The following is a 13,054-nucleotide window of genomic DNA, read 5'->3' on the forward strand; positions in this document are numbered from 1 at the left end:
ACCCTTGGTCATGCGCAGTTTGTTCTATGTTATTCTGGTACTAACTAGTTTGAGTAAATGTGAAGCTCCAGTTCAATTGCTTGTATTCAAAGTCTTTCTTATTACATAAATAAGTACTAAGTGTTAAGACACTACACAAACAATGACTACATTTCATCAGCCCAGACGTGCATGCTCACACCCCCATCCCTAGTGCCTGCATTATTGTTTGCCACATGGCCTTAAATTGCACAGATTTGTTTTTCCTCTGTCAACCATGCTTTTTCAATATTTTAATACTAGTCATTTGATTTTACATTGTGTTAATGATGGCGGATTGATTGATTTCCAAGTTCGTAGTCTAACGTTTTCTTGAAATGTGTAACGGTCGTTGTTGGAATGAGGTGAGGACCAATGTGCAACGTGGTAAGTGTCCATCGTTTTAATAAAGTAAATGAACACTGAACAAAAACAACAAAGTGAACGAACGAAACCAGAAACAGTTCTGTCTGGTGCAGATACAAACACTCAACAGAAAACAATCACCCACAACTCAAGGGTGAAAACAGGCTGCCTAAGTATGGTTCTCAATCAGGGACAACGATACACAGCTGCCTCTGATTGAGAACCATACCAGGCCAAACACAGAAATACTAAATCATAGAAAAAGAACATAGACCGCCCACCCAACTCACGCCCTGACCATACTAAAACAAAGACATAACAAAAGAACTAAGGTCAGAACGTGACAAAATGAGTGATGAGAAGAGAATCGTCCAGCCAATTGGGTATCTCACTATATAACCATATGCCATGTCTTGAAATATGTAGACAAACAGATTAAAAGTAAGTTTACAATGTAATACTTCTGATAGACAACTTTCTAGCTCCGCCCGTAATTTTTGGACTTCATAGCATCCCCAGCAGGGATATTGAGTAATTGTTAGTTTTACACTTAAGACATAACTCTGCCGTTCTGCTGTAAATCATTTTGAAAGTAACCCTACAAAAAGTAATTAATACACCTTTTTATTTTATACGTAGGAAGTTGTGTTTTTCAATAATCTACATGGGTAGTAGGTGCGTCAGAGACAATAGGCCTATCATTGCCATGCATCTAATTGGCCTCTTGCTCAGCCCCGGCCTCCTCACTTAATTGGCTATCAATTTTTTTTTAAAGTAAATTGGATCAGCAGGTCGGACTCGGATACGGAGAGTGAGATGGATAAAAGGCAAGACCAAGTGGTGCACAAAAATGCCAAGAAAAAGTATTATCTGATTAAGCTCGTACCAAACTATCGAAGCTTATTCAGACCAGTCAGCGAAGCCACCTCGTCCTCGACTGACGCAACACCATTGCATGTGGAAGAAGCTAGTACTTCTGCAGCAGCTTTCGATAGCAGCCCCCCAATCCCAACTGATACCTCACTGCCAGCAATGACAGCAATGGCAGTGGCCTTGCTCCTCTTCCTCTCCACGAGAATAGTCACAGTTCATCTAGTGAGAGCACTGGTTCTCCATCTCCTCCTCCTCCTCTCCCAGAAAACCAAGCTGATGACCAGAGACCCTGCAGCGCTAATGAGTGAGATTGTCCTTCTCTGAACATTGGTAGGCCTGCTACGGGTGTTACGTACTGACAGGGTCAATTTCCCAGTTGATGTAAATTATGACAACATTAAATCAGTGACAATATAAATAGTCCGGGTGGCCATTTGATTAATTGTTCAGCAGTCTTATGGATTGGGGGTAGAAGCTGTTAAGGAGCCAATTGGTCCTAGACTGCTTGCCATGCGGTAGCAGAGAGAACAGTCTATGAAGTACTGGAGTCTTTGACATTTTTTGGGTCTTTCCTCTGACATTGCCTAGTATATGGGTCCTGGATGGCAGGAAGCATGGCCCCAGTGATGTACTGGGTCGTACGCACTATCCTCTGTAGTGTCTTGCGGATGGAGGCCGGGCAGTTGCCATACCAGGCAGTGATGCAACCCGTCAGGATGCTCTCAATGGTGCAGCTGTTAAAACTTTTGAGGATCTGAGGACCCATACCAAATCTTGTCAGTCTCCTGAGGGGGAATAGGTTTTGTTGCGCCCTCTTCACGACTGTCTTGGTGTGCTTGGACCATGTTAGTTTGTTGCTGATGTGGACACCAAGGAACTTGAAGCTCTCAACCTGCTACACTACAGCCCCGTCAATGAGAATGGGGGAGGGCTCGGTCCTCCTATTCCTGTCGTCCATAATCATCTCCTTTGTTTTGATCACGTTGAGGGAGAGGTTGTGTCATTGCACAACACGGTCAGGTCTCTGACCTCCTCCCTATAGGCTGTCTCATCGTTGTCGGAGATCAGGCCTACCACTGTTGTATCATCAGCAAACTGAATGATGGTATTGGAGCCTGAATGCCAAGCGTCACGTCTGGAGGAAACCTGGCACCATACCTTAGGTGATGCAAGGTGGTGGCAGCATCATGCTGTGGGGATATTTTTCAGTTGCAGGGACTGGAAGACTAATCAGGATCGACAGAAAGTTGAACGCCGCAAACTAGAGAGAGATCCTTGATGAAAACCTTCTCCAGAGCACTCAGGACCTCACACTGGGACAAAGGTTCACCCTCCAACAGGACAACGACCCAAAGCAAAAAGCCAAGACAATGCAGGAGTGCCTTCGGGACAAGTCTCTGTATGTTCTTGAGTGGCCCAGCCAGAGCCTGGTCTTGAACCCGATCGAACATCTCTGGGAAACCTGAAAATAGCTGTAGAGCGACAGGGCTTTAGAGGATCTGCAGAGAAGAATGGGAGAAACTCCCCAAATACAGGTGTTCCAAGCTTGTAGCGTCATATCCAAGAAGACGCGAGGCTGTATTTTCTGCCTGAGGTGCTTCAATAAAGTACTGAGTAAGGGTCTGAATACTTCTGTAAATGTGATATTTAATTTTTAAATTTTTAATACATTTGCAAACATTTTTAAGAACATGTTTTAACTTCGTCATTATGGGTTATTGTGTGTAGATAAATCGTGTGGGGAAAACTATGTAATCCATTTTAGACAAAGGCTGTAATGTAACAAAATCTGGAAAAAGTCAAGGAGTCTGAATACTTTCCGAAAGCACCATAAGATTGCAACAATATGCTGCAACAATGTGTGTTGTAATCAGCAAGAAATTAGTTTTCTACTGAAAAAATATTATGCACGAGATTATTACACGAAAATGTAATACAGATATTGGTTCATTATATAAATGCATTCACTCTTTTCAGTAGAACCTACTGCATCCTCAGCAGCTCCCACAACAACTGGAAATGCAACAACAACAGCCACAGCTGCCAACACCACAATCACAGCTGCCAACAATATCACCACATCTGCCAACACTACAACCACAGCTGTCCCCACAACAGCCACAGCTGCGAACACTACATCCACATATGCCAACAATATCACCACATCTGCCAACACTACAATCACAGCTGCCAACAATATCACCACATCTGCCAACACTACAACCACAGCTGTCCCCACAACAGCCACAGCTGCGAACACTACATCCACATATGCCAACAATATCACCACATCTGCCAACACTACAATCACAGCTGCCAACAATATCACCACATCTGCCAACACTACAACCACAGCTGTCCCCACAACAGCCACAGCTGCGAACACTACATCCACATATGCCAACAATATCACCACATCTGCCAACACTACAATCACAGCTGCCAACAATATCACCACATCTGCCAACACTACAACCACAGCTGTCCCCACAACAGCCACAGCTGCGAACACTACATCCACATATGCCAACAATATCACCACATCTGCCAACACTACAATCACAGCTGCCAACAATATCACCACATCTGCCAACACTACAACCACAGCTGTCCCCACAACAGCCACAGCTGCGAACACTTCATCCACATATGCCAACAATATCACCACATCTGCCAACACTACACCCACAGCTGCCAACAATATCACCACATCTGCCAACACTACACCCACAGCTGTCCCCACAACAGCAACAGCTGCAAACACTACATCCACATATGCCAACAATATCACCACATCTGCCAACACTACAACCACAGCTACCAACACAACAGCCACAGCTGCCAACACTACAACCACAGCTGCCAAAACCTCAACCCCAGCTGCCAACAATATCACCACAGCTGCAACAACAGCTGCCCCCACAACAGCCACAGCTGCAACAACTACAACAACAGCTGTCCCCAAAACAGCCACAGCTGCAACAACTACAACAACAGCTGTCCCCAAAACAGCCACAGCTGCAACAACTACAACAACAGCTGCCCCCACAACAACCACAGCCGCTCCAACTACAACGCCCTCGCCCCCAGTTGTTTTTGGCCTGGTATTCAGATCAGATGAGGATTTCAGTCCTGCTCTGACAAATACCTCTTCACCTTTGTTCCAGAATCTTGTAACGAAGACAACTCAAGCGGTAAGATCCTCGTTTGCCATGCAATAGGAAAGTACCAGGCATTCACAGTAATGATTTAAATTAAAGGCAGCTCATCTGGGCCATTGAGCTTGCTTTGACAACCAATTTCAAATTAAATTAAAAATAGGAATTTTGTTTGGCACATTTTGATAATCTCAACAAATTACTTTTAGTGAAATGATCATGTGGATTTCATTATAGGACCCCTGTATTTTTTAAACACACATTCAAACATTCATAGCAGGAAGTGAAAGTTTGCTAAAACAGAATATCATTTATCACAGATAACAGTACCAATTGTGCATAACATGGGAAATCACAAGACTGTAAAATGTTGTTGACCTCTAAAACAGCATTTTAGAATAATGAAGTTATTGAAATATTGTTTTATATTTTTAGAATTTCTTGAAAAATATCCTCTACCAGGCAGATTATTTGCCCATTAATTAGAGGAATGCTGTTTAGTCAATGCTAGCTATTATGGATAATGGAGAAATGTTGCTCTGGGATTTGTTTTGAGCAAATAGAACAATATTTTCATATTCATATCAGTATTTACTGTCTGCCACATGTCACTGAATCACTCTTTATCATTTTTGTTTTTCAGCTTGAGCCTCTGTTTAAGGCACAATTCCCAAACTTCATAAGACTGATTGTGGTGGGTTTCAGGTCAGTAAGCTGTATCACTCAATATACAAAGTCAGTAACATTTATAAACCTTTTGTATACCCAGTGTAATTTATTTCTAAATCAGTATTACCATTAAACAGTTTTAAATAGCTAGTACAACAGTTTACTGCTATCAACAACCACCAAACTAATTATAAAAAATAAAATATTCAGTCTATGCCTTGTTTTGTCACCCCAGGAGGGGTTCCATCATCACAGACACCCAGCTGGAGTTTGCTGCCGCTAACACAACTGCTAATGCAACCACACCTTTTGCTGATGCCGTGGCTACTACTCTGAAGGCTGCGATCACCAATGGAAGTTTGAGTATCAACATCTCAGCCAATTTCAATATTACTGGTCAGTTCTTGCACACTTCAACATTATACATTTAAGCAATAAGGCACGAGAGGGTGTGGTATATGGCTATACCTGACTACGGCACATCAACACATACAATTATGCACTACTGTGCTGCAAAACTGTGTGTGGTAATCCGCAAGGAATTTGTATCTACAGAGAAAAAGATTATGCACAAGATGTTAGAAATGGTATACATTCAAATTAAATACAGATGTTGATTCATTATATGAATGTATTGATTTTTTTTTCAGTCCGAGCTAATCCAACGACAGCAGCTCCCACAACAACCACAGCTGCCCCCTTAACTATCACAGCTGCTCCCACAACTACCACAAGCGCACCAACAACAACCACACGTGCACCAACAACAACTACACGTGCACCAACAACAACTACACGTGCACCAACAACAACTACACGTGCACCAACAACAACTACAGCTGCCCTACAAACAACCACAGCTGCCGTTGCCCCGACAACCACCGCAGCCCCAAATGTTTTGCTTCTAGTGTTCAGTTCAGATGAGACCTTCACCGAAACTCTCTCAAACAACACCTCCCAAGATTTCCGGGATCGGGCTACTACTATAAAAAACGCGGTAAGGTCATTTTTTGCAATCAAGCAGCAAATAGAGTTTGTAACGTTAGTTGATTTCAAATTTCCCAGCTATGAACCTTCTAAGGTCTGTGATTTCTGTCTTGATCCTGAAGTCTTCATACCATCTCTGTTTGCTTTTCAGATTGAGCCAGTCTATCGCAAAGTCTTTAGAAGTTTCATTCAGCTTGTTGTGTTGAGTTTCAGGTGAGTGGCAGCCTGAGTTCAATAATGATCTGGGTGTTCTTCTAATAGATGCACAAATTGTCCTTTTTCCAATTTACTTCAGCCACTTCTAAGGGACTGTGCCACTTTTTTTAACCTTAGCTCTGTTCCTTGTTTTGCATTCACAGACGTGGGTCCGTCATCACAGAATGCAGAATGGAGTTTGGACCTACTGGTAACGGGACTGAACCCACTGCTAATTTGGTGAAAGATGTTCTGGTGAAAGAAGTCAACAACGGGAATATAGATATCCCTGTCAATGCCAGCTCCATCGTTGTCAGCGGTCAGTTCAACACATCACCTACTGATATTTCTGACATGTCACGCTCAACATTTCACCACAATCATAGCTGCCCATCTTCATTCTGCGTCACTTCACTATACTATGCACTTGACATAAGGTGGCACAATGTCACTCTATTCAGAGCAACACATAACAAGTCAGACAGGGACACAGTTGAACATAAATAAACGTTACCATTTACACCAATTACGGCAGAAAGGACTAGTGTCTAGTGTTCTTTACCGTCACTTTTGTCTTAAACTCACCCTGGCAATGTTACGGTTTTCTAGTGGTGATGAAGGAGAGTCGGACCAAACTGCAGCGTGTCGATTGCGATCCATATTTATTAAACAAAACGTAAACACGACTAAACACTAAACACTACAAAACAATAAACGTAATGAAAACCGAAAACAGCCTATCTAGTGCAAACTAACAGAGAGTACAAGTAAGACACTAAGGACAATCACCCACGACAAACTCAAAGAATATGGCTGCCTAAATATGGTTCCCAATCAGAGACAACGATAAGCACCTGCCTCTGATTGAGAACCACTCCAGACAGCCATAGACTTTGCTAGACAACCCACTAAGCTACAATCCCAATACCACCACCAAAACCCCAAGACAAACACACCACAATTACAAAAACCCCATGCCACACCCTGGCCTGACCAAATACATAAAGATAAACCCAAAATACTTTGACCAGGGCGTGACAGAACCCCCCCCCCTAAGGTGCGGACTCCCGAACGCACCTCAAAACAATAGGGAGGGTCCGGGTGGGTGTCTGTCCATGGTGGCGGCTCCGGCGCGGGATGTGGACCCCACTCATTTAATGTCTTAGTCCCCTCTCCCTTCGTCCCTGGATAGTCCACCCTCGCCGCCGACCATGGCCTAGTAGTCCTCACCCAGAACCCCACTGGACTGAGGAGCAGATCGGGACTGAAGGACAGCTCGGGACTGAGGCAGCTCGGGACTGAGGGGAAGCTCGGGAGTGAGAGAAAGCTCAGGAGTGAGAGAAAGCTCAGGAAAGCTCAGAGTGAGAGGAAGCTCAGGAGTGAGAGAAAGCTCAGGAGTGAGAGGAAGCTCAGGAGTGAGAGGAAGCTCAGGAGTGAGAGGAAGCTCAGGAGTGAGAGGAAGCTCAGGAGTCTCAGGAGTGAGAGGAAGCTCAGGAGTGAGAGGAAGCTCAGGAGAGGTAGAGGTAGATAGATCTACCAGCTCCTGGCTGGCTGGTGGTTTCAGCAGATCCTGGCTGACTGGCAGATCCTGGCTGACTGGCAGATCTGGAAGATCCTGGCTGACTGGCAGATCTGGAAGAGTCTGGTTGACTGGCAGATCTGGACGAGTCTGGTTGACTGGCAGATCTGGAAGAGTCTGGTTGACTGGCAGATCTGGAAGAGTCTGGTTGACTGGCAGATCTGGAAGAGTCTGGCTGGACTGGCGGATCCTGGCCGACTGGCAGATCCTGGCCGACTGGCAGATCCTGGCCGACTGGCACTACTGGCAGATCCTGGCCGACTGGCACTTCTGGCGGATCCTGGCTGACTGGCACTTCTGGCGGATCCTGGAAGACTGGCACTCCTGGCTCCTGGAAGACTGGTGGATCCTGGCTGACTGGCGGATCCTGGCAGACTGGCCCTGGCTGACTGGCGGATCTAACTGATCCTGACAGACTGGCGGCGCTGGGCAGACTGGCGGCGCTGGGCAGACTGGCGGCGCTGGGCAGACTGGCGGCGCTGGGCAGACTGGCGGCGCTGGGCAGACTGGCGGCACTGGGCAGACTGGCGACGCTGGGCAGACTGGCGCAGGGCAGACTGGCGACGCTGGGCAGACTGGCGGTGCTGGGCAGACTGGCGACGCTGGGCAGACTGGCGGTGCTGGGCAGACTGGCGGTGCTGGGCAGACTGGTGACACTGGGCAGACTGGCGGCACTGGGCAGACTGGCGGCTCCTTGCAGACTGACAGCTCCTTGCAGACTGACATCTCCTTGCAGACTGGCAGCTCCTTGCAGACTGACAGCTCCTTGCAGACTGGCAGGTCTGGCTGCTCCATGCAGACTGACAGCTCTGTCTGCTTCATGCAGACTGGCAGCTCTGGCTGCTCCATGCAGACTGGCATCTCTGGCTGCTCCATGCAGACTGACAGCTCTGGCTGCTCCATGCAAACTGACAGCTTCATGCAGACTGGCAGCTCTGGCTGCTCCATGCAGACTGACAGCTCCATGCAGACTGGCAGCTCTGGCTGCTCCATGCAGACTGACAGCTCTGGCTGCTCCTTGCAGACTGGCAGCTCCATGCAGACTGGCATCTCTGGCTGCTCCATGCAGACTGACAGCAGCTCTGGCTGCTCCATGCAGACTGACAGCTCTGGCTGCTCCATGCAGACTGACAGCTCTGGCTGCTCCATGCAGACTGACAGCTCTGGCTGCTCCATGCAGGCTGGCAGCTCTGGCTTCTCCATGCAGGCTGGCAGCTCTGGCTGCGCTGAACAGGCGGGAGACTCCGGCAGCGTAGGAGAGGAGAAAGGCTCTGGCTGCGCTAAACAGGCGGGAGGCTCCGGCAGCGCTGTAGAGGAGAAAGGCTCTGGCTGCGCTAAACAGGCGGGAGACTCCAGCAGCGCAGGAGAGGAGAAAAGCGCTGGCTGCGCTGAACAGGCGAGGCACACTGAAGGCCTGGTGCATGGTGCTGGAACTGGTGGTACTGGATCGAGGACACGCACAGGAAGCCTGGTGCGGGGAGCTGCTACCGGAGGACTGGAGTGTGGAGGTGGCACAGGATGGGCTAGACCGTGAAGGCGTACTGGAGATCTTGAGAGCAGTGTTGGCACAGGATGTGCAAGGCTAGGGATGTGCACAGGAGGCCTGGTGCGTGAGGCTGGCACCAACTTCAACAGCCGACTAACACGCACCTCAGGACGAGTATGGAGCGCTAACCCAGGTGCCATCAAATCCCCAACACGTTCCGTCGGGCGAATTCCATGCAAAAAGCACCAACACAGCAACTCCCTCATTTCTCTCTCCTCCAATTTCCCCATTAACTCCTTCACAGTCTCTGGTTCTGGTCTCCTCCTTGGCTCCTCACGATAAACAGGGAGAGTTGGCTCAGGTCTGACTCCTGACTCTGCCACACTCTCCCTGAGCCCCCCAATAAATTTTTGGGGCTTCCATCCGCTACGCCGTGCTGCCTCCTCATATCTGCGCCTCTCAGCTTTCGCCGCCTCCAGTTCTTCCTTGGGGCGGCGATATTCTCCAGGCTGAGCCCAGGGTCCTTTACCGTCCAGTTCTTCCTCCCATGTCCATTTCTCCAGGTGGTGCAGCCTCTCCCACTGCAGCTGCTGCTGCTCCTGCTGCTGCTGCCTCTGTTGCCTCTCCTGTGGTTCCTGCCTGTTAACACGCTGCTTGGTCCGTTGGTGGTGGGTGATTCTGTTACGGTTTTCTAGTGGTGATGAAGGAGAGTCGGACCAAACTGCAGCGTGTCGATTGCGATCCATATTTATTAAACAAAACGTAAACACGACTAAACACTAAACACTACAAAACAATAAACGTAATGAAAACCGAAAACAGCCTATCTAGTGCAAACTAACAGAGAGTACAAGTAAGACACTAAGGACAATCACCCACGACAAACTCAAAGAATATGGCTGCCTAAATATGGTTCCCAATCAGAGACAACGATAAGCACCTGCCTCTGATTGAGAACCACTCCAGACAGCCATAGACTTTGCTAGACAACCCACTAAGCTACAATCCCAATACCACCACCAAAACCCCAAGACAAACACACCACAATTACAAAAACCCCATGCCACACCCTGGCCTGACCAAATACATAAAGATAAACACAAAATACTTTGACCAGGGCGTGACAGGCAACTCTTGTTCAGATAGTGATGATGATTATAAATTGTACATGTGTTTCAAGTGTTTTAACGGGAATCCCATTTTTATGTCCACAGTTCTAAGCTCATCCATGTCTCCAGTGGTAAACAGTGTGTTTTCCTCTTTTGGAATGACCCTGGTTTTCCTGCTGCTGTCTGCTGCAATGCACAGACTTTAAGACCGGGACAAACCAACTCATTTGCAACCCTGCACCTGACTACACATGTAACTCTTTTATTTTTTTATTTTTTTATCACATAGCCCTCTTTTTCCAGTGAAATTTCTCTATAGCATATGCATATTAGGATCCAGCCATCAGCTGTTGTATGTGAAGTCACCACATCAAAGAGTAAAGAGCTCTATCATTCAAATGAAATTATGTTTGTTTAATCCTAGATGGTCTTTAACGTAATGTTAAACCTATTGTACAGGAATGGATGCGTAAACAGATTTCGTTTGTCAATATGGAGTTAATGAAGGCAGGGCAAACAATGAAACCAGACCTGAAGATAATCCCAACCATCAAAATCACCCATTATTGTGAGAATATGTCTGCATTAATACAATTATCCCTTGTGTTTACTGTTGATTTGATTAAAATAAAAAAGGAAACTTTGGAAGAACCTTCACTTGTCAGGTTTTTTTTTAACTGGTCCAAGAGAAATCTAGAAATCTACTCGTTATTACTGTTACGTTCGTCGATGGAAGGATTGGACCAAGGTGCAGCATGGTAGGCGTACATTTTAATTTATTAAATGAACACCGAAAAAACAACAAATACCAAACGTAACGTCTAGTAGGGCTAAACAGCACAGTACCAAAAACAAGATCCCACAAACAACAGGTGGGAAAAGGCTGCCTAAATTTGATCCCCAATCAGAGACAACATTTGGGAACCATACCAGGCCAACATAGAAAAGAAAAACTAGAGTACCCACCCTAGTCACACCCTGAACTAACCAAAATGGAGAATAAAAAGGCTCTCTAAGGTCAGGGCGTGACAATTACAGAAGTCAAAAAAAGGCACTGTGATTATGGCATCCGTTCCATGTGAAAAACAAACTGTGTATATTTTCCTGACATTAAGTAATGAAAGAATGAAAATGATATAATTCCGAAGTAATTTATTAAGTGATTTTTGTTCTCCAAATTTTAGCCATACCAAGGATGGATGATTTGTCAATTTAATTATGAATTCTGAAAAGTCTTCAAGAAGGCCTGGGTGAACACAAATGATCATATACTGTATATGCCTATTAATAATGTATTCATAAATACTAATATAAAATAAAAAGTCAGATAATGTGACCTAAAGCATAAACAACAATAGACAGGTCAATACATTTGTTTTGCTTCATAAATAATGTATCCTTAAATATGAATAAGTTACATTCAGAATGTATCATTCTTGTTTTAATCCCAGTATTTTTTCGCATATTGCAACCTGCCCACCATATGACTTGCAGTAGCATAGCATGTAAACATAGCACAACTTTTCAAAAGCTTACTTGGTTTTCTTCCTATGAAATAATGTCAGTGTTGTAGCTGGTGTTTTGGCCATTATTATGTTTGCATGTGAATTTTGTCATTCACAACTTCTCCTGATTCATCATTATTGCAGATAAAACATGTTGAGCCACTTTAAATGTGAAAGTCACTCCCCTCTAGAAAGAATGTATATGGCACACCTAGTTTTCCTCTCTTTTTCCATTCCCTCCAGTACTCACTTTCATAACAATTGTTGTGTTCCTCGGTTAATGTCCTTTAGCTCATAAGGGTTTGAGCAAGCTGACATTCTTTACTTTACAAGGGTTATAGCCAGCTGGACAGTCCTGTTAGCATAGTGAAACTGCAATCATCATGGTGATTTTCAAGGCGTTGGCTCCTGAGGCAATGGTGTCAGCGACTGCAGCTGCTGTAGTTGGTGCTGTGATGGCAGTGGTTGTCAGGGTTTAACAGCGGAAGAGAGTGAAATAACACTAAGATGTATTCCCTTTTATAAAGCTCCATTCGTTTTCATAATAATGGTAATAATGCAACAGCTACATCGGAAACACTATAACATCTTAGAATAACAGATGGAATTACTTACTTGCTCTAATGGAGGTTGTATCAACAGTTAGGAAGGTGTTCCCCTGAGCCAGAGATTGAGCCAAACCATGCTCTGCACTCATTGTATTGGGAACCGCTGTCTGGTTCTTGAAAATAAGGGTCATGTTGACAATAACTGAGCTACTACTGTAAACAAATAAATATATAAATATTTAGTATTTCTTTTGAGGTCAGATACTTAAACAGTTGTTTCCCAAAAAGTATTTAGAAAGATGACAATGTTTATAGTAAATATTTTTTAAAAATCTTACTGTATTATTCAAACTTGCTATTTCTAAATAATTATATTTAAGTGTTGACATTCATACAGTTACAGAATACAATTAATTGTTACTTACGTGAATTTAATTATCTTACACCTTAGGTAATTTAAAAGGTAAATTATTTTGTAACCACGATTCACCTGTAAAAAAATTAATGGTTGTGGTTGTTGTAGCTGCGGATGTGGTTGTTGTTGGTGTTGATATGGCTGCT

General features: G+C 45.0%; 1 protein-coding gene across 3 annotated transcripts in view; it reads left to right on the forward strand.

The window, feature by feature from the left end:
- Positions 1 to 11,092, forward strand: part of LOC112231725 (mucin-5AC) — a 28,037-nt gene extending 16,945 nt beyond the window's left edge. Inside the window, exons 3-10 of one of the 3 annotated variants that reach the window (XM_024398463.2) lie at positions 3,235 to 4,451; positions 5,059 to 5,120; positions 5,320 to 5,480; positions 5,735 to 6,081; positions 6,223 to 6,284; positions 6,431 to 6,585; positions 10,546 to 10,693; positions 10,900 to 11,092. In XM_024398463.2, the coding sequence (XP_024254231.2) occupies positions 3,235 to 4,451; positions 5,059 to 5,120; positions 5,320 to 5,480; positions 5,735 to 6,081; positions 6,223 to 6,284; positions 6,431 to 6,585; positions 10,546 to 10,646 (2,105 nt within the window). In that variant the 3' untranslated portion in view covers positions 10,647 to 10,693; positions 10,900 to 11,092. Of the gene's footprint in view, positions 1 to 3,234; positions 4,452 to 5,058; positions 5,121 to 5,319; positions 5,481 to 5,734; positions 6,082 to 6,222; positions 6,285 to 6,430; positions 6,586 to 10,545 lie in introns of all 3 variants that reach the window. The other 2 variants (XM_024398462.2, XM_024398464.2) reach the window with 2 other exon arrangements.
- The last annotated feature ends 1,962 nt before the right edge of the window (positions 11,093 to 13,054 follow it).

This window comes from Oncorhynchus tshawytscha, linkage group LG34 (assembly GCF_018296145.1).
Source record: "Oncorhynchus tshawytscha isolate Ot180627B linkage group LG34, Otsh_v2.0, whole genome shotgun sequence".
NCBI lineage: Eukaryota > Metazoa > Chordata > Actinopteri > Salmoniformes > Salmonidae > Oncorhynchus > Oncorhynchus tshawytscha.